The following is a 21,649-nucleotide window of genomic DNA, read 5'->3' as shown; positions in this document are numbered from 1 at the left end:
TTAGTACACAAGGGCTACGTCATCAAAAGGACATTGTTTTGAAGCCCCTGGACACAACTAATCTGAGATCATCTGAGCGTGGTGGTGTGACCGGCTCAGCTTGGAGGCAAGTCATCTCGGCTCATGTGGCTGCAATACAAAATAAGCTTAAAATATACAGTCTATTTTACAAATAGACATAAAATGTGTTGCTGATCTATTTAAAAAGGTAGAGATGGAATAAATTATTAAATTTAAAAGAAACATTTTATGTGAGAAGTCTTAAAAAAAATAAAATAAATAAAAAGTGTTTAATATTTTTAAATGGTCGTCATCATTTGAACAAACTTTGCATAAATAAATAGTAGAAGTGAATATAAGAAACTTTGTAATATAGATTATTATACAAAGCTGCTTCTCTTTCTCCACTTATCAGCCACTTCTCCAGCCCTCGCCTAATAATCTCATCATCCCCTCTGAAAAAAATAGCTCAACTCTGCCTTGGTGAAAGTAAGATGGACGGACTGCCAGGTCACCATACATATCAGGGTGCGGCTCCTTTTTTTGTGCTGTGCATTGTGTCTATATAGCTTTCCACGCACATGTGCCTGCTCTGCCCAGTCTATTGAGGCCTGTTGGTACACCTTGTCGAGTTAGTATGGCCTTTATGTTTTGTTGTTTTGTTTTTTTTTTAAATCAAATCAAATGTGTCAACTAAGCAACCTTTAGTTATTTACATATACTACTACATATCCATATACTTAATACAGGTATTTACTCATTGCTTTTATCCCAGATTGTCTTTGCTCCTATAGGTAGAGGGAGGCTGGAGGAGCAGAGTGAGGAAACAAGCAGAGGCAGGTAGATCGTGCTGCAGTTAGTGAGTATTTAGTTTTTAAGTTATTTTGTTTATTGCAGAACTGGATTCACAGTTGCGTTAGAATAAAAACAGATTAGGGAAAAGAAAAAATAAAAAAGTGTCAGTAAGGCCTGTTTCACACGTCAGTCCAAAACGCACATGTTTTTTTAAAAAAAAAAAAAAAAAATATCTACAATAGGTCCCCTACCCGAGAGTACCATCTTAGCCACCGTGGATGTAGAATCCCTATATTCTAACATCCCACATGAAGATGAACTAACCACCTGCCAAATGTTTCTTGAAGCTAATGGGATCCCTCCTGAGTCTGTATTAAGACTCACCAGACAGACAGACACAGACAGACACACACACACCTTCTCTTTTGGCAAAGAGCTATATCTACAACGCACAGGAACTGTTATGGAAAGCAGTATGCCAACCTTTCCATGGCTAAATTGGAAAATAACTTTTTAGTATCCAGCTCCCTCAAACCATTGGTCTATTTCTGTTACATCGATGACATCATAATAATCTGGACCGAGTCTGAAAAAGAGCTTGTAAAATTCCATGAAAAATTCAAATCATACCATAAACTTGACATTGGACAACTCAAAAACAGATGGCTAAACACTGAACTCATCTTAAAAATACATTTTTAAACCAAGGCTACCACCCCACCTCTATTGATGATCAGATCATTAGAGCCACAAGAACCCCTAGAAGTGAACTGCTTCAATACAAACAAAAAGAGGAAAATAGTCGAATACCTCTGATGGTGACCTACAACCCACAGCTCGAGGTATTGAGAAGAACGGCCGAGAAACTTCACCACATTCTACACAAGGACAACCGGTTAAAAACAATATTCAAAGATCCTCCATTGCTATGCTACAGGCAACCTCCTAATTTAAGAGGCATGATGATCCAAAGCTCAATGCCCTCAGACACACCAAGAGGAACTTATCCCTGCAATGTGAAGAGCTGCAAAACCTGCTCTCATGTAGAGACCAAAGACCGGATACAGATCCCCAACACACAGAAGGACTAAGATTCCTGGGACATTCACATGTTCCTCTTCCAACGTGGTGTACTTAATCTGATGCACTATATGTCCTATTGGGGGTCTCTATGTTGGAGAAACAGGACAGAGACAGAGCAAGAATGAGCTCTCACTGCCACACAATTACGGATAACCCCCCCACACACACACATTTGCCTGTGGCCAAACATTTCTGGGCTCCAGGACACAACATAAAACCACATGAAAGTTGCCATATTAAAAGGCAACTTCAGATCGCAGAACCATCAAAAGTGTCTGGGAATACAAATTCATTACAATATTTGATTCTGTCCACACAGGACTCAACCTGTCAGGAGGATTTATGACCCACTACCAAATCTGAGGTGTCTGCTCCAGAGACTGAGAGCACCAGGCCTCTGATTCTACATGGATATTGGGACAATAAAACTTTCACACCACTAATCAAAGCTATTTCAGGATTTACTCTCTAAGCTTCGTGTTTGTTTATTTAAAGGTCCTTTTATTATGCCTTACCTCTGTTCTGTTTGTGTATATATTTGTGTTTCTTCAGATATTTAATTTTAGTTAGTCATTAAAAGTATCACAACTACAAAATTACAATTTTGTTTCTCTCACAGAGCACAAGCAATCATTGTGATTTCTCCGGCACTCCTGTCTCTGGCCGCCACTGTCTCCCCTCTGCTGTTACTTCTGGGTCCGCAGTGCAGTGAATATCCAGGTGCATATTTAGCTGGCCTGGAAGCAGTAGACAGCAGCAGCCGGAGTCCGCATTGCTGGAGACAGGTGTGTCTAAAAATAATGTTATTTCAAAGATAAGGGTTTTCTCTGGTACATGTCCCACGGATCACACCACTGTGTAGTCTGTCTGACATCAGTGATGCCAGAGAAAAATGGGACTTGCTTCCATGCGGAACACAAGGATACGAGTGTGCACTGAATGGAAACACTGTCAGTGAAAAATCACTGATGTGTGTGCAGACCCATTGATATTAATTGGTCTGCGTATGTCTGATCCCGGTACGTATTAAAAACAGCAACATAGGTACCAGAATCACTGATGTGTGAAGTGGGCCTAAAACAAAAAAAACCCCCAAACAAACACCACCAGGAGGCGGCAGGGGAGGGGGGTGTTTGTATTTCCACTCGTTACTTTCAATCAACCCCTGTTTGACTGAAAGGTACCTTCTTATACACCTAATCAGGCAGGACAGGGAGAAGCCAGTGGACCACCTCCCGCCCCTACGACTAAATTTGGGTAGTCCTCTTTTGCTCAGTAGGTTGTCAGACGTACCACAGGTGTTTCATGTTAAAACATGCAGATTATTAATGATGGGACCAGTCTCTGATTCATTCTGCCTATGCTTTGGACAACATGAATCACCCGACAGGTTACCTTTAATACATCTATCTTTATTTAGTTTTTTTGCAGAAATTATTTTTGCAGCTCTTTAAAACTTCTAGAATTTTTTATTAGTAATCCAAAACATTACTACCATTACTTTATAAGCCTAGATTTATGTCGAGTCTATGTCGAATAAATGTCTGTCTATGGGGCACATGAGACTATAATAAAGGCTGTACTTTGTAAAAAAAAAGATTATTCACAGCCCTTTTGTAACTGGAAGCCATAAAATGAGCAAGTGTACAAAAAAAAAAAATCTACAATGAAATCAAGGTAGATAATACCTGGGAACAATATAAAACAAACAATGTAGGCAAAAATAACCCACATACAACAAATCCATAATGGTGGTGTGTTAACTTTGTCACACCAAGACCACCCATGTCTCATTAGGGTACATGGACGAAAAACAGGAGAATCCTACATCTCTATCAGCCAGAGTAGAAAGCCACTGAGTAAGAGAAAATCCCAATCCTTGCCCATGAATGGATCAAACAAATGGCCATTTATGTCAATGGCTGACATTAATACTACCGTATTTTTCGGACTATAAGACGCACTTTTTTTTTGCGATGCTGCATGGAGTGAGGAAAGGCGAGTATAAAAGTTTATTTTTTTTTGTGTGCCACAGGATGTGGGCCATATACCAGGATGGGGGCACATATCAGGATGTGGGCATATACGGTACCTGGATGTGGGCACATACCAGGATGGTGGACAAATATACAAGGATAGGGATCATATACAAGGCAGGAGGATCATTACCAGAATGGGGTACCTTAGTACAGCATTTGGGGACATTACCCCCATAACAGTGTCAGCAGCAGATCCTCGCCCCGTAACAGTGTGTCAAGACCACATTTTTTTGCTTAAAATTTTATATTTTCCTCCTCTAAAACCAGGTGCGTCTTATGGTCCGGTGCGTCTTAAAGTCTGAAAAATACGGTACATTTTACATTTCACCATAAAAAGTGTCTGAAATCAACCTATATCCACTGGTGTAGAGTAGTGTGAACCTCAAACTCCCCGCGGCATTCCCGTCGCCCCTTCTCAATACTGTAGTAGACCCTGCGACTCCGTTATATTGCAGCGTGATAAATGTGTAACGTCGCAGGGACCCAGTAATCAGAAGATGTGCAGCACGACGTGACTGTAGATACAAGACTCTGAATATTTTCACCTCAACTCTAGTTCTGTAAAAGGAATGTATAAAAACGGACTGTAAAATATTTTTATTTTTACAATTTTCCTTAAATATTTAATTCAGTGGCATACATTTTGAAGATATAACATTTACATTTGTTTAATGACAAAATGATGATGATTTTTGGTAGAATCAGTCGATTTTTAAAAGGAGTTGTTAATCAATTTCATAGGTTTCATGAAGTGTTTTTGGCAGTACAATGGCTTTCTTCATCATCATCTTCATCCTCATCACCACAAGTGTCTTCATCTGTCTCCTCATCCGAGTCGTCGCTGTCCTCATCATCAGTACTTTGCCCTAGTTCTGCAATATATCAATCAGATACAAATCATAAATTCGGCTACCACCCATGGACCTAAATTGGTGAAACACAAGGCAGCTATTGACTGGAAGTAACTTCTCCCAACTCCTCCACAAAACATATACACATTGGGATAAGCATGGTGAGATGTGAACACCCAAAATATCACATAGAAGAAGTTGTAAAGGGTATATTCACCAAAAATATAAAATGTGTCAAGTAAGTGCACCTTTATTTTATGACTAATTGTTCGCAGACAGCTAACGCTTTGCTCAAAAGGTATACAGTTCTCCTCCCCCCCCACCCCCAAAAGGTATACAGCTCTCCTCCCTGGTATATAGCTTCCCCAAAAAGGTATACAGCTCTCATTTTCAAAGTTATACAGGTCTCCCCCCCCCCCCCCCCCCCAAGGGTATATATCCCACCTCCCTGGTATATAGCTCCCCCAAATGGTATACCAGCTTCCCCCCCCCCCCCCCCCAAGAGTATACAGCTCTCCCTTCAGGGGTATACAGCTTCCCCCCCCCCCCCCCCAAGTAAAGTAAGAGCACCTTTATTTTGTGATGCTCAATATGAGAGGACACTGCGATAGGAAATAAATGTAAAGCAGAGGGACTGTAAAATAAGGGGCGAGTACTATTCGTATTTTACTTCCTATGGATAACATCATAAAAATATCTGACATCCTTACCAATTTTCAACATTTCCTCAATAAGAGGCGAAAACTCTTTGGCCTCTGGATTGTCAGGTTCATAGAGAAGTACTACAATAGGGAGAGAAAAAATATATATATATAATATATTTTAATATATATTATCATGGTACCGATAAGAATGTGATTTTGTCCTGCAATCAATGCGGCCCCGCCAAGTTATTTTATTTTTTCCTATGTGCGGCCCATACAACCAACCTAGTTTGAGACCCCTGATGTAGAGATATCAAATGTGTTATTTTTTATTTTATTTCCTAATTTTAAGGGGGAAAAGGCTGGGGTGATTTGAACTGTTAGATTTAATTTTAAAACTTTTTTTTTTCCTGTATTTTATAATCCTTTCATGGGATTAGGGGGACATGAATCTGTGATTGTCTGATTAGAACCATCAGGACATACGTTATTAATGCTATAAATGCCATGTGCCACGAGTAGAGGTTAGAAGCAGATGGCTGTGTTATTCAGCCATCATCTGCCAGAGACAAGGGCTCAGTTCCTGAGCCTGCATCAAAGTGTGGGAGCTGGCATATGACGTACCAGCATGTCATACGTCGATAAGGTATTAAAATTGTATTGGCATTAATTAGCATACATCAGTGTAGTACCTTAGGCAACAATTTAGTTCGACCCTACTAAAAACAGGATATGTAATGTGAGAGAACAGAGATCCTGATCTTTTTAATATGGACAATACATACTCATCTGACATAGCTTGTGTGCAACTTCATAATCTTCTTCCATTACAGCACTGATGAACTAAAAAAAAAAAAAATAAATAAAAAATAATATAATAATAAATAATAATAATAATAATAATAATAATAAAAAATAATAAATAGGAACAATGTACAGAGGATAATAATCACCTAAAGCAAGTTACATAGTATATTTTGTTGCTGCTAACAGACAATGTTACATGTAATCTCTAATGACAAGGAAAAAAGTTGTAACATGCATGCTGGAGATCATTTGACGAACAGGCAAAATGCACTGCTGTATGTTAGCACACCTGCAATGAATGAGCAACAGGCACAGATGTAAGATTAGGCAAGGCGTGGAGGGTGGGCAAGGCGTGGAGGGTGGGCATGGCAAGGCTGTAACATAGCAAAGCTGCAGTAAGAATTGCTTTCAGTCTGGTGGGTATAACAGAACGCAGACACCGTGGATAACTGGACAGCCTCAGGTCGTCTCCAGCTAAATCCTGACCCCTACTAACGTAGTATTAATTATGTCTATTCCTACAGTCCCACAGGGCCCATTACTAAACGCACGCTTGTTAACCCAAAGCCATGTCACCTCCGCTAGAAGCTCCATGGGAGCACGGCCGTCATCATCGCTCTCATCTTCATCACTAGACTCCTCCAGACATCCTTTGAAGTCATTATGAATGGTCAATGATTGAGGTCCTGTGGTTCCTTTTTCATCTACAGTAATGGAAATCATACAAGGCAGTGTGGTGACATTACAGTAGGTCTTGTTATAGGATGAGAGCGAGTGCTGGATTATGCACAAACAACATGTAGTTCAGGTGCAGAACACTTACTAGAAATAAATGTGACAATTTTAGCACCTCCAGTGTGTGTGTGTGTGTGTGTGTGTGTGTGTGTGTGTGTGTGTGTGTGTGTGTGTGTATGTATGTATGTATGTATGTATGTATGTATGTATGTATGTATGTATGTATGTATGTATGTATGTATGTATGTATGTATATATATATATATATATATATATATATATATATATATATATATATATATATATATATATATATATATATATCTCTATCAATTTTTTCTTTTTTTTTTATAATAAAAAAAAAAAGTTATTGATAATCACACTCACACACACACACACACACACACACGAGATTTTGCGAACTTCATTACGATGAAACCCGCACATTTGTGCTCCAGCATTTACACTTATTCTAGGTCTACAAAGGTTGAATTAATTTTAAAAAGGGTGCACCCCAGAGGCAGAGGAAGGCTTTTGTCACATGGAGCAATCTGCTGAACCCCAGGTGAACATGCCTCCCCCACTATGCACCATCACTTTTCTTGTCACTTAGTGTCAAGAACTGTTAAGTCAAAAAGTTTGAACAAAAACTGACAGGTCACTAAAGTTTAAATTATGCAAAAAATAAAATGAAGTGGTGAATATTCCCCCTCCCTTGTTTTTGAAGATCATTACCAGGGTTTGTTGGTGTAGGTGACGTCTTCTGCATTTGACCTTCTTCTGACTTGTCTGTCTGTATACTGGGCGTACCGCTGTTTTCTGGGACATTACAGCTGCAAATAAGAGCATGGTAATAACAAATTTACCAACTTGCAGGGTGTTTGCCATACTGAGGTGTAAATATGTGTGTGTATTAAAAACTAACCACAAGATCTAGGAATGTTCAGAAATTTACACCAGATTCGCCAACAGGAATGCACCCATTCCCCCAATGAGTAGGGCCCACACAAAAGTCTGATTGATGTGAATCTTCGCATCGTACCTTAGGGCCACGGGCTTTACTGTACACAGTGGGATCTGTTTTGTAGGAATATAACCTTTTCTCCCGTCTGATCCTTGTCTTCCAGCTGCACTGCCAGGTCTATGGAAGTATACAGCGGAGTTTAGTAAGATGTTTGACTGCACTGTAGGACATGATATGCAGGTGAAGTTACTAAGTTTTTCCCTTGAAGAGCCAGTGGGGATTTAGGCAGGGATCTGACTACTTCTGCACCGCCTTATGTGACTTTCTTCCCTGAGATTGACAGGCCTTTCCCTTGGGTGTACATAAGAGTCTCTGACAGTGGAGTTTAAATGGAATGCGCCGCATCTCCCATTGCTCTCCACTGTGACAAGATAGTGGGGGCACTGATGGGTTATCATGGCAGCCTGGAGTCTGCAAAATGCTCCCATTGCTGCCATATTGGTACTCGGAGCTGATCTAAAAAGCTAAATCGAGATTTTCAATATATACTGCAGGATTGAAGTATATAATACAGGCAATTTGATGATTGAAGCTTCAAAGTTCTCTAAAGAGGACTTAAAAACTAGGTTAAAAAAATAATTAATACAATATAAAATATTTATATATATATATATATATATATATATATATTATATATATATATATATATATATATATATATATATAAATATATATATATATATATATATATATATATATATATATATATATATATATATATATATATAAATATAAATATATATGATTATTTTTTTTGGCTTTTATTTTCTAGTCACATCTCCTCCCTAAAAGTAGTAAAATAAAAAGCAAACGAAAATGTTCCCGTATAGTGGGATTGATAGTTCGCATGACAAGCAGAAAACAAAAACATCATGCAACTCTTATCAGTGGAAGAATCAAAATGTTACGGGTCCTGTGAAATGGCAAGACATTTCCCCCATCCTGTTTTTATTCCATAAAAACAAAAGCCACGGTAGGTTTTGAAGGAGAAAAAAAAAAACCGAAAAAAAAAAAAAACTGCAAAAATTGTAAAATTTTGCTAACATTTTGGTAAATTTAGAAGGTAACCCTTCGAGGAAATTGTAAATTAGGCAGTGGCTTGCCCATTTTATTTAGGTTATACCCCAAATCACTCAAAGTACTTTTTATTTGACAGTTGCACTTATTTTAGGTATATCACTTATTGGTCGGCTATGCTTCGTTCCTTTACAAACGTTATATGGGAGCCGTGTGATCCTGAAACATAGTGGCACAAGGTTACACACAGGCACAATTAATCCTCTGCTACAGTTAAAAACTAAGGAAATGTCAGTAATAATCTGTTGGAGAGGGGAGAAATCAATTTTTCCATGCATTATGTCCCCCATGGGATTTGCACGAGTGATCAGGAAATGAAGATGAATTAGGGAGCGGTGCAATCTACAAACAGGTAAATGTTACAGAAACGTCTGGTATCTCTTCATTGTTCCCTATAACTGGCCAGATGGCCATAGGAGCAATGATCATCAGAGATATGAATGTTATGTCTCTGGTGCTATAACAATTAGTTCTAAATAATGAATTCTCTTAATCTGATGGAACCAATATCAGATCTTTTTTTTTTGTCTGAGGTTATTACATGAATAATTTTCATACTAAAAGTCCTGAAAATCTGCCCATAGTTTGTGTGACATAATTTGCAAGGTATTTAGCAGAAAATATGTTATTTTATAATTTTTGGCTTTCATGTGTGTTCTTGATGCTGTTGCAAAGAATCAGTCTCCTTCCCCCTCTGGCAGCTGCTGATATAGTTCTTAGGGTCTTCTCAGCTACACTGCCATGTTACTGAAGAGGTGCTGCTCTTTTCCTGACAGACAGCTATACCACTTGGCTGTTTTGTGGTAAACATGATCACTATGCAGAAGATGATATTGTGTCACCAGCAGTGCTCAGCTCATTTGGTGAATGTGCGCATGACTATATTTTTAAGCACCAGGTGGTGCCAAATTTTGCAATCATATGTCATAGCTCTTTTTTTCTTACAATAAATATGATCATTTTACAGCGGTACTGACCCTTTCCAAAGGTTTTTTGATCTCTTTAAGGCTAAGTTCACACATCCTGTGTTTTCAATCCGTCAGGTCCGTCAGCAACGGATCAGTCATTTTCAAGATGTCAACTGATGCAACTGATGTGTTTTTCACAGGATTCCTTTCACAGGAATCCTGTGAAAAAACGGATCAGTTGCGTCCGTTACATCCGCTGTGCGTCCGTTTTTTGACGGATCAGTCATGATCCGTCTGTGTTTGGGACAGCCCAGTGGGCGTGCCAAGCATGCTGGGCATGCTCAGTAGAGCATGACGGAATCCTGCGCTGGATTCCGTTGTAAGACGGATTACGACGGAATCCAGCACCATAGACATGCATTACAAGCTTGACGGATGGCGACGGATTCCTGCGCGGCGCGTTAATTTTGACGGCCCGAAAAACGTTACATTCTGCGTTGCTCCCCGCTCGGCGGTCAGTCAAAAACGACGGACCGCGACGCAGCGGATGCAACGCAGGGTCATCAGTCGCAATCCGTCACTAATAGAAGTCTATGGGGAAATACAGGATTCCTGCAAAATATTTTGCAGGATTCCGTAATTCCTCAAGGCTACGGATTGTGACTGATGCAAAACACAGGATGTGTGAACTTAGCCTAAGTGATGACATATCCACAAGACACTGCAGGACATCATTTTATGATCAGTAGCAGTGCCAGGACTCTCCACAAACCACAAGCCATGGTGCTAGCTATTTTGTCTGCACATTGGTGCTCACACATGTGCTGCCAAGGGAACTGCAGCACTATTTTAAAGTGTAGGGCACTGTGCTGCAGATCTCCACACAGTCAGAGCCTGGAAGCAATACATCATTACTTAAAATGTGTTGTCCACTAATTTAACATTGATGGCCTATCCTTTGTATAGGGCATTAGTGTCTGATTGGCCGGGGTCCGACACCCCCACTGATTAGGTGATCTTGCATCCAGCGACGGTCGGAAATGCTCAGTTCCGGCGCTGCCCCATCAAATGATAGCGGCTGTGATCGGGTACTGCACATCCGCCTCCTATTCAAGTCAATAGGAGGCGGATGTGCAATACCCGGCTGTTGCTGCTGCCGCTACTGCTATCAGTTGACGGGCCAGTTGCAGAAATGAGCATTTCTGGCTGCCTACTTCAGCCGCTGGCACTGAAAACAGCGGATTGGTGGGGGGTGCGGAGTGTCAGACTTGGCCAATCAGACATTCCTGATCTATCCTAAAGAAAGGCTATGAATGTAAAAGGTAGTGGACACTTCTATAAAATACCTAAAAGATAATAATAATAATAATAATAATAATAATAATAATAATAATAATAATAATAATAATAATAATAATAATAATAATAATAATAATAATAATAAAATATATATATATATATATATATATATATATATATATATATATATATATATATATATATATATATATATATATATATATATATATATATATATATATATATATAAAAATATATAATACGTTAAACATTAGGAAAAAAAAAATATATCAGCATATATTTGTAAATACCTTGACGCTGCATCACAAGGAGGAGTAACCACTTCCTCTGTAAAAAGTAAATAAGGAGAATACATTAAACCACTGCTCATATAAAAGAAATCAAGCCTTGCTAAAGATTTCTATATTAATGCCATGATTACCTTCGGGGCCGAGCACTTGTAGCTTCCCATTTTGTAAGCTTACAGGTCCCTACAAGAAAGGGCAATTAATATTTCTCCATAACATGTTGTAGACACAGAACAAGTTTCATATAACAGAGGCATTTTAAATATATATTATATACACACACACACAGAGCTGGCCAAAAGTATTGGCACCCCTGTAATTCTGTCAGAGAATACTCAGTTTCTTCTTGAAAATGATTACAATCACAAATTCTTTGGTATTATCTTCATTTAATTTGTCTTCAATGGAAAAAAAGAAAAAAAAAAAAAATATTGTCATAAAGCCAAATTGGATATAATTCCACACCAAACGGACAAAAGTATTGGCACTGTTTGAAAAATCATGTGATGCTTCTGTAATTTGTGTAATTAACAGCAACTGTAACTTACCTGTGGCACCTAACAGGTGTTGGCAATAACTAAATCACACTTGCAGCCAGTTGACATGGATTAAAGTTGACTCAACCTCTGTCCGCTGTCCTTGTGTGTACCATATTGAGCATAGAGAAAGAAAGAAGACCAAAGAACTGTCTGAGGACTTGAGAATCCAAATTGTGAGGAAGCATGAGCAATCTCAAGGCTACAAGTCCATCTCCAAAGACTGAAAGTTCCTGTGTCTATGGTGCGCAGTGTCATCGAGAAGTTTTAAGCCCATGGCACTGTGGCTAACCTCCCTAGATGTGGAAGAAAAAGAAAAATTGACGAGAGATTTCAACGCAAGATTGTGCGGATGGTGGATAAAAAACCTCGACTAACATCCAAACAAGTTCAAGCTGCCCTGCAGTCCGAGGGTACAACAGTGTCAACCCGTACTATCTGTCGGCGTCTGAATGAAAAGGGACTGTATGGTAGGATACCCAGGAAGACCCCACTTCTTACCCAGAGACATAAAGCTAGGCTGGAGTTTGCCAAAACTTACCTGAGAAAGCCTAAAACGTTTTGGAAGAATGTTCTTTGGTCAGATGAGACAAAAGCAGAGCTTTTTGGAAAAAGCCAGAGTTTACAGGGAAAAAAAAAAAAAAAAAAAAAAGGCATTCAAAGAAAAGAACACGGTCCCTACAGTTAAACATGGCGGAGGTTCCCTGATGTTTTGGGGTTGCTTTGCTGCCTCTTGCACTGGACTGCTTGACCGTGTGCATGGCATTATGAAGTCTGAAGACTACCAACAAATTTTGCAGCATAATGTAGGGCCCAGTGTGAGAAAGCTGGTCTCCCTCAGAGGTCATGGGTCTTCCAGCAGGACAATGACCCAAAACACACTTCAAAAAAACACTATAAAATGGTTTGAGAGAAAGCACTGGAGACTACTAAAGTGGCCAGCAATGAATCAAGACCTGAATCCCATAGAACACCTGTGGAGAGATCTCAAAATGGCAGTTTGGAGAAGGCCCCTTCAAATCTCAGGGACCTGGAGCAGTTTGCCAAAGAAGAATGGTCTAAAATTCCAGCAGAGCATTGTAAGAAACTCATTGATTGTTACCGGAAGCGGTTGTTCGCAGTTATTTTGGCTAAAGGTGCCAATACTTTTGTCTGGCCCATTTTTGGAGTTGTGTGTGAAATGATCCGATTTTGGTTTCATTCTCTTGTGTTTTTTCATTGCAAGCAAAATAAATGAAGATAATAATACCAAAGAATTTGTGATTGCAATCATTTTTCAAGAAGAAACTGAGGATTATCTGACAGAATTGCAGGGGTGCCAATACTTTTGGCCAGCAGTGTGTGTGTGTATATACATACACATATATATATATATATATATATATATATATATATATATATATATATATATATATATATATATATATATATATATATATATATATATATATATATATATATATATATACACACACACACACACACACACATATACATACATACATATATACAGATTTTTCCTTCTAGGTAAGTATTGGTCTTGGGGGGTGTCAAGTAAATACTGGCATGGGGCGAGCACCTATACACAGCCCCCCCCCCCCCCCCCCCCCCCCATGTGCGGACTCTGCTCATCAAGAAAGGCGTTTTGTGTACCAGTCTACATGAAGTGTGCGCTGGAGTAAAATACACCAAGGTCATTAAGAGGTGTACGCCTTTAAATAAATTTGACGCATCTTTTAATGTCAGGGAATGGAGTACATTTCACTCCTAATTTAGGCTACTTTTCTGCCCCCTTCCCACGACGTTCTGCCAAGAATGGTGTAAAAAAAAAAAAAAAAAAAAAAAAAAAATGGCTAAAGTTGCAAAATTATTGTAAAACTACAAGTTGTGCAACAGTTCCAGAATTCTGGCATAAATCCACTAAAACGGATGAATCGGGGCCTATATTTTCCCTACAATGCTATCTCGTTTCAGATTAGCACACAGTTGTAACAACCAAACTTCTCTGTATCTGCCCGAACTATGGGTACGGGCAGCAATATCCTGACTGGTTGTCTTTACATACATTTGGGAATAAAGGGGGCTGTAGAGTTTACTGCATTCATTTATACTGCTCCCTCTAGAGGCAGCTGCAGACAGGCAGAATTATATCACTTAAGGTGTAACCACTACTTGGACAACCCCTACTCAGTTCCCTTGCTCCCACCCATAAATAGGCCTATACTCACCTCCGGTGCGGCCGCAGTTCCAGCGACGTCTGAAGTCGTGCTCTCAGGGCTCATGTAACATTGTTATGACACGCGAGCCCCTCAACCAGTCAGCGCCAGACATCAGTCTCCCCGCCTTCGGACATTTGAGCAGGACATGAGCGCTGCGCTGTCTTCCTGCTCAAATGTCTGAAAGTGGGGTGAAGGAAGCCAGCGCTGATTGGTTGCGGGCCTCGTGCGTTATAACAATGTCACATAAACTACGATGACACCGGAGGAGAGTATATGCTCATTTCATTTTGCCCCCGTAAACAAGGGGAATCAGTAGGGATTGTGCAAGTAGTGGACAACCCCTTTAATGAAATGCACACATAGATTAGCAGGAATAAAACAGACTATCTTTATACTGAAGTTTAAGTGAGTATGTGCAATATTATATATTATTAAAAGGTGTGAAGTGAGGCACGAGGGCTGTGACGATGTCTATTGTGATTGGTTGGTTCTGTATTATCAGCTGTATATACAGGTGTAAAAAAATCATTGTAATCCTGTCTCTGCTGATAAATAGCCTGTTGAAAACTCAACACCTGAATAAAACAGGCATTATAAGTCTAAAAAGGCCCCAATGGCCAGTGTGAACATTGCATGTTTGCTTTTTTAAATAAAAAATCCTTGTGAAAAAATATATGTCAACATAAAAAAAAAAATAAAAAGATAAACTCAGACCACTTAAAATATTTAATATCAGTGGACCTCACAGTTTTTTAATTGGCTACATTATATGTGTTTTGTTATGAACTGAAAGTTTTCGATTGCCCTGAAATTACTGAAAGTAAAATTTTTTAGTGGGTCAGAAAATTACTTTTATATACTTAAGGAATATTTCCCCAAAATACCTTTGTTGCAAATTCTGCACTCTGAGAATTAAACTTTCTGCAAAAAAAAAAAAAACAAACAAATAAAAAAAAAAAAAAAAAACCAATAAATACAACTTGTAAAATAAATTAGGAATTAGATTACAGGGGGCAAAACAAATGAATGCGTTTGGAGAAAAAAAAAACAAACTAATGAAGTTTTGGAAAAAGACAATGATTGGTGTCATAAAAAAACAAAAACAAAAACACACAAACAAAAGCTATTGTTTACATCTACGAGAATATATTTCTGGAATTGCAAGTTTTAGACAATTCTACTCACAGAGGGCTGGATTTGTTGGTTTTTGTATAATCTTCATCTAGAATGGAGAATAGATAGAAGTAATATTAATACTGTGCCTTTTATAAGTTCATATATAAAACATATTCCTCCTGGAGGTTTGAGGTTACAATCAAAAAAAGACCCTGAATGCTATATTCAAATTGTCTCTCCAGGACTGGAGACAAACTCTAGCGCAGCGCCACCTATTGGAAGTAGCGATCCTAAAAGTTAAATGGATTTTTAACAACCCTTTACAAATAACTTAGGATATATATGCCAGATCAGAATCCAATTTGCAGACACGGTGTTTCGGGGTGCTTGCCCCTCGTCAGTGCAAAGTATGGGGTGTCTGATCTGGCTCATGAGAAAGCTATGTGGGGATTACGGGGGAACACTATTCTCCTTATGGAGACTTTGCAAGCCAGTCTGGCTGCTTTCAAGTAAGGGGACTTATAGCTGCCACGCCCTTCTGCAAACAACAACATCAACAACTACCTACCACCACTACCACTACCACTAGTCCCACAATCTGAAGTCTATATTGATTTATAAATGAAAACTAAACAGCATACGAAATATTTTCTTCATTCAGCACTATGCAATGATGACAGTGCTGGATCGGTCTCATGGCGGATGTCAACAGAGCCCAACGACAACAGCTTCCAGAGGTCAAGGGCAGGGATCAGTAACCTTCAATCACAGGCACGGCAGAAATGGCATGTCTGGAATGGTAGCTGGATTGCTGATTGTGTCTGGTTCTTGGATTTGGCCTTAGGTCGTGTTCACATCTGAATTGAAGGCAATAAAATTAAGCTGACACTTTGGCGAAAACCGGACAAACCCATTATAGTCAAAGTCTGTTAGGCATCATTGGTAACCCTAAAAAGATGGATCTAGCACTGCTGTCATTTTCATTGTTCTGCTCTTCCCATGAAGAACAGCCATAAAAACGAAAAACACAAATGTGAACAGAGGTGGTCTTGATAACGAGCTGATCACAGGGTGTCGTACAGCTAAAACCGTGTGTGATCAACAGTAACCAGTAAGGAATTTCTGCCGCAAGTGTAAAATTCTCCTGCAGCGCCACCGTAGGGATGATAAAGCATTACAGTTCCCAATGTAAAAAAACGGGGATAACCATGTAATGCTTGAACCTGATAAGTCCTCCTCTGTCTGGTGTATGGGGGATATCGGTCCCTACCAGGCTATTTAAAAACTTGTTGTAGATTGAGGCTATGATATGGCCAGGCGAAGGCAGTGTCGGTGCGCATGCGCAGATACGCAGGCTCATCTTACAATCCAAAGCTGGCATAATGGTGCGCTGATCTCTTGCCAAGGATAGACTGAAGTCCCTTAACTTGACTTTGATTTAAGAGTCATTTTCTCAGATATTGTACCAGAACAATACACAGTGCCAGTACCATATTTTTAGGGACAGAATTCCCTGTATTACAGTATAGTCCGTTTAATATGCATTTTGGAGGAGATAGAATCCCTTTAATAAATTTGCCATGGTGTCATTTGGGGACCATAATATGAGAAGGTTAAGCAAGCTTAAACTTTTTTTCCCATAATTTATTGCCAAGGTGCATTTTCAGTAAGCAGTAAAATATCTGTAAAGCATGGTGAAAGTGACACGCGTTCTTTGAAGTGCGATCTAAATATTCTGAATAGTGGGACCTCCATTGATAAGAAGAAAGCCCTTCCAGCTTATTTCCTTCATAGCAGCACACATAGGTCCTTGCTGTGCACAGCGCTGCACAATTTATTATAATGGATTACAGCTATATTCTGAAATAGCCCTTAAAATTAAAAAAGAAAATAAAAAAATAAATATATATATATCTCTATCTCTCTATCTATCTAATATATAAATATATATATATATATATATATATATATATATATATATATATATATATATATATATATATATATATATATATATATATATATATATATATATATATATATATATATATAAAACAAAAAAAACAAAAACCACAACATTGTGAAACAGCAATATATACCTTCTGGATCAAGAACCTCTAACTTTCCCAATGCCTGGAAAAGAAAGCAAAATAAGGAGTGAGTACATTTACTATTACTATACAATAGTGTGAAAGGGCCCCAAACAGTCAGAACTACAAATGCAGTTAGCAGCATTTATACATGATTCTGGATAGATAAAGGGGGGGAAAAAAAAAAAAAAAAAAAAAAAAAAAAAAAAAATCCACTGGATGTCTGGTGTTAGCAGCATTGCTTCGACCTGGATGCTAGGCATATGCAATCCCTTTGCTTTACTTTTCCCCTTCAATTAGGACAGGACCAGATTATAGAATAATTGGGAAGCGTCCAAATTTTTATCATTAGGCACCGGTCATAGAACAGACCAATTCAAATCACAATAGGCATAAAGATTCAGTAAAGGGGGTCATAGAAAGGGAGGATTATACCCCTATTTTGGACCAGTACGGCAGTATTTTGTCACGACCTGATGTGACCTCATGGGAGGATCTGGGATCAGAGTGTCACAGCGTTTAGTTGATGGCAGATCCTTTTTAGTGCCTGCTCGTCGTTTAGTAATCTCAGCTGCAGCCACTCCCTTCTGCTATATAAACACCCTCTTTACCCTCTCCTATGCCAGTTATAGTTCATTCTATGCGACCTGTGGAGGAGCTGTCTGTAGAGAAAGCGGTGGTGATCTTTCCAGTGGATGCAGTGGAGTCCCTTTCTTCCGGAGAAGAATTGGAATTTTTGTTGAGTCTGTCTCCCTTGTTTGTCCTCCTTCCCTCATTTTGTCTTTATGTTAGTAGTGAGACTAGTGTCTAGCTGGCCTGCTCACTAGTCAGGGCTAGACCAGGGTCAGCCAGGGCCCAGGCACATGATTACGCATGGGGATGGAAAGGGAGGAGGGGGGGGTTAATTGGACTTGTCTAGGGATGTTAGGGAGCTCAGGGATCAGCCAAGGCAAGTTAGGTGGTGACCCATCTACCCTCTCCCTATCGTCAGGGCCTTACTTTGCATCTTCCTTGATTTACTCCTCCTCTTGTGCCACAAGCCATGCGTTCCCTCTCTCCGGCATGACAATTTTTAAGCCCTACACAGTACTTGACAAAGATAGTAATCGTCAGAAGTATCATAAAATGTAGCATTTACTAACAGCACAATTAACCTGGCCAGGCAGACAGATGTTTTTTTACGCTGGTTTTATGGAATCTCAGCATTGGACAGCCTAATGGCCCTGATGAATCCTAGTAGAGTAAATGAATTGGGAGAGTGTAGGGCAATGTACTTACAGGGATAGCTGTGGCCTGCCCTTGTAAGGGTGGGAGCTTTTGGGAAATCTAGAGCCTTAATAGTCCTCAGAGGCAATAATAAGACATTTATTTTAGATGCTCATTGTGAATCTAGAGGACCGACGTGCCGTGGGGTACCTAGATATCTCACAATCCTGATCTACTAACTGGGCGAGTGTTCCTTCCCCCCGCCCCCCCCATACTGTTTTCTGTTCTACTTAATAGATGTGGTGAAGGATGTAGATGATTTGGCGAGGTATGACCAGTGTCAATGCCACCATATGCATTTAAGTTCATTAAAGAAACCGTACGACATTGATGTCTTTTTCTGTGTCTTATCTTAGGAACTAAAGGGTGCTTTACACGCTGCGACATCGCTAGCGATCTCGTTAGCGATGTGATACGCCAGATCGCAGATGCGATCTGCCGAGATCGCACATAGGTCATTTTTATAGCGGCGGTCACATGTGCAATCTCGGCAGATAGCATCTGCGATCTGGCGTATCACATCGCTTACGAGATCGCTAGCGATGTTGCAGCGTGTAAAGCACCCTTAAGTGTAGCCACTGTAAGAACTATCACTAACTGATCCGCAAATTACAAGTGTACACTGTGATAAACTGTACATGGGTATACTGCAGTCTTTATGACAAGGTTACACATACTGCTTTCTTTGATGTGTGGTGACCGCTATATAATGTAGATGGGGGACTTTACATATGTCTACATGTGTTGTGGTTATCTCCGCGGTTGCCATTTCCTATATTTAAAACCGATATTTAAAATGAAATAGCACCCTTTGATTTCAGTCACAATGTTTTACATGGAATTTGTCACCAGTTAGAAAAGTATATTTGGACCCTAAATGGAGACATGTATTAAAGGGGTTGTAGACTACTTAAATAATCTCTTCTCAATCCCCATGATTCCCTCTTGTAATATAATATCTATAGTCACCAGGGTATCAGCGCTGTTCCAGCAGCGTGAGTACTGCCTCTCCTGGGACTCGTGTGACATAGTTCTGTCATGCGATCCTTGCATCCAATCAGTGCAGGCTTTAATCTCTCCTTCTTCGGAGAAAGCAGGAAGCGGAGCTGTGGTTGTTCTCTCAATTCCTCCAGATGTCAATCCCAAAGGAGAGAAGAGCAAAGCCAGCGCTGAGTGGATGCAGAGAGTGCATGACAATGTCACACGAGGCCCAGGAAAGGCCGCACCAACACTGCTGGAACAGCACGGAAACCAAGGGGAGTATAGATATTATTTTACAAGGGGGAAGCATAAGAATTGAAAAGGGTTTGTAAAAGTAGTGGACAATCCTTTCAAAGAAGCTAAGGCGGGCTTTGCACACTACGACATCGCAGGCCGATGCTGCGATGCCGAGTGCGATAGTGCCCGCCCCCGTCGCAGCAGCGATATGTGGTGATAGCTGGCGTAGCGAAAGTTATCGCTACGCCAGCTTCACACACACACTCACCTGCCGTGCGACGTCCCTGTGGCCGGCGACCCGCCTCCTTGTTAAGGGGGCGGGTCGTGCGGCGTCACTGCGACGTCACACGGCAGGCGGCCAATCAGAGCGGAGGGGCGGAGATGAGCAGGATGTAAACATCCTGCCCACCTCCTTCCTTCCGCATATCCTACGGAAGCCGCAGTGAGGCCGGTAGGAGACGTTCCTCGCTCCTGCGACTTCACACACAGCGATGTGTGCGGCCGCAGGAGCGAGGAACAACATCGGACCATTGCGTCAGCGTAATTATGAATTACGCCGACGCTGTACCGATGATACGATTACGACGCTTTTGCGCTCGTTAATCGTATCATCCAGCCTTTACACACTGCGATGTCGCATGCGATGCCGGAAGTGCGTCATTTTCAATTTGACCCCACCGACATCGCACCTGCGATGTCGCAGTGTGCAAAGTGCCCCTAAGTACTGCTCAGGACCAGCCATGGTGCCAGACACAGAATCCCTTCATGTACTGGATCAGCACATCATACCAGCTCAACATCATCTACACTCAGTACATACTGTGTTTTTCCTAAGTAAGACACGGTCTTATACTTTTTTTTTTTGCCCCCCAAAAAGCACTTATTTTAGGAGGAGGTCTTATTCTTGAAGAACACGGTTGGGGGTAAGGTAACTGCCCCCCCAAAAAACAACCCCCCCCCCCCCCTTCCCAGGAGACGCATACTTACCAGACCTCGGACGGCTGAGTGACTACGAAGTCCTCCCTGTGATCTCCGGCAGCCGCAGTCAGCAAGTATGCTGCACGCTGCCTCCTGCTGCTGGACGGACACAGACACACACACACACACACACACACACACACACACACACACAATCCATCCATCGGTAGAGTGCATCCGTTAGGTTATACCTGTCAGGAGCCCGTACATTCTAGCATCTACCTCAGCCGCAGGGATGGGAGGAAGTCACGTGTCCCAGGTCCTTGCGCTGCACCGCATGGCTTCTCAGGATCGGTATCGCTGGATGTGGTGAGTGTGTGTGAGCGATCTGAAGGACGATTGTGTATGTGATGTGTGCGATCGCTACAGGTCCTGCCGCTCAGAGTCTGGGCAGTGTGATTGCAGGGTGTCCGCTTTCTATAATGAAGTGTCCTGCAGTATTCGTTAACTTTTTTTTAGCTGCATGGACACCTCATTATTGAACTGTGACTAGGGCTTATTATTTAAGCCTTGCTCCGAAAATGGCCAGAGTCACACTTGCGAGTGCCTCACGTGTAACTCACGCGAGTCTCTCATTGAATCACCCGGCATGGACTCACACTCTCAGGACAGGAGCATCTCAGCTGCATAGACATACATGCAACCGGCCCGCTCCT

The 21,649-nt window shown here is 40.6% G+C and overlaps 1 protein-coding gene across 2 annotated transcripts in view; it reads right to left on the bottom strand.

The window, feature by feature from the left end:
- Positions 1-4,499: 4,499 nt before the first annotated feature.
- ERICH2 (glutamate rich 2) overlaps positions 4,500-21,649 on the bottom strand; it is a 27,831-nt gene continuing 10,681 nt past the window's right edge. Inside the window, exons 3-13 of one of the 2 annotated variants that reach the window (XM_075318860.1) lie at positions 17,541-17,574; positions 15,511-15,547; positions 15,210-15,246; positions 11,705-11,753; positions 11,574-11,610; positions 7,997-8,095; positions 7,690-7,787; positions 6,796-6,923; positions 6,198-6,255; positions 5,479-5,550; positions 4,500-4,789 (exon numbers count right to left, since the gene is read on the bottom strand). In XM_075318860.1, the coding sequence (XP_075174975.1) occupies positions 4,662-4,789; positions 5,479-5,550; positions 6,198-6,255; positions 6,796-6,923; positions 7,690-7,787; positions 7,997-8,095; positions 11,574-11,610; positions 11,705-11,753; positions 15,210-15,246; positions 15,511-15,547; positions 17,541-17,574 (777 nt within the window). In that variant the 3' untranslated portion in view covers positions 4,500-4,661. The remainder of the gene's footprint in view (positions 4,790-5,478; positions 5,551-6,197; positions 6,256-6,795; positions 6,924-7,689; positions 7,788-7,996; positions 8,096-11,573; positions 11,611-11,704; positions 11,754-15,209; positions 15,247-15,510; positions 15,548-17,540; positions 17,575-21,649) is intronic. The other variant, XM_075318861.1, reaches the window with a different exon arrangement.

This window comes from Anomaloglossus baeobatrachus, chromosome 7 (genome assembly GCF_048569485.1).
Source record: "Anomaloglossus baeobatrachus isolate aAnoBae1 chromosome 7, aAnoBae1.hap1, whole genome shotgun sequence".
Taxonomy (NCBI): domain Eukaryota; kingdom Metazoa; phylum Chordata; class Amphibia; order Anura; family Aromobatidae; genus Anomaloglossus; species Anomaloglossus baeobatrachus.
This window is presented reverse-complemented; position numbering and strand designations above follow the sequence as displayed.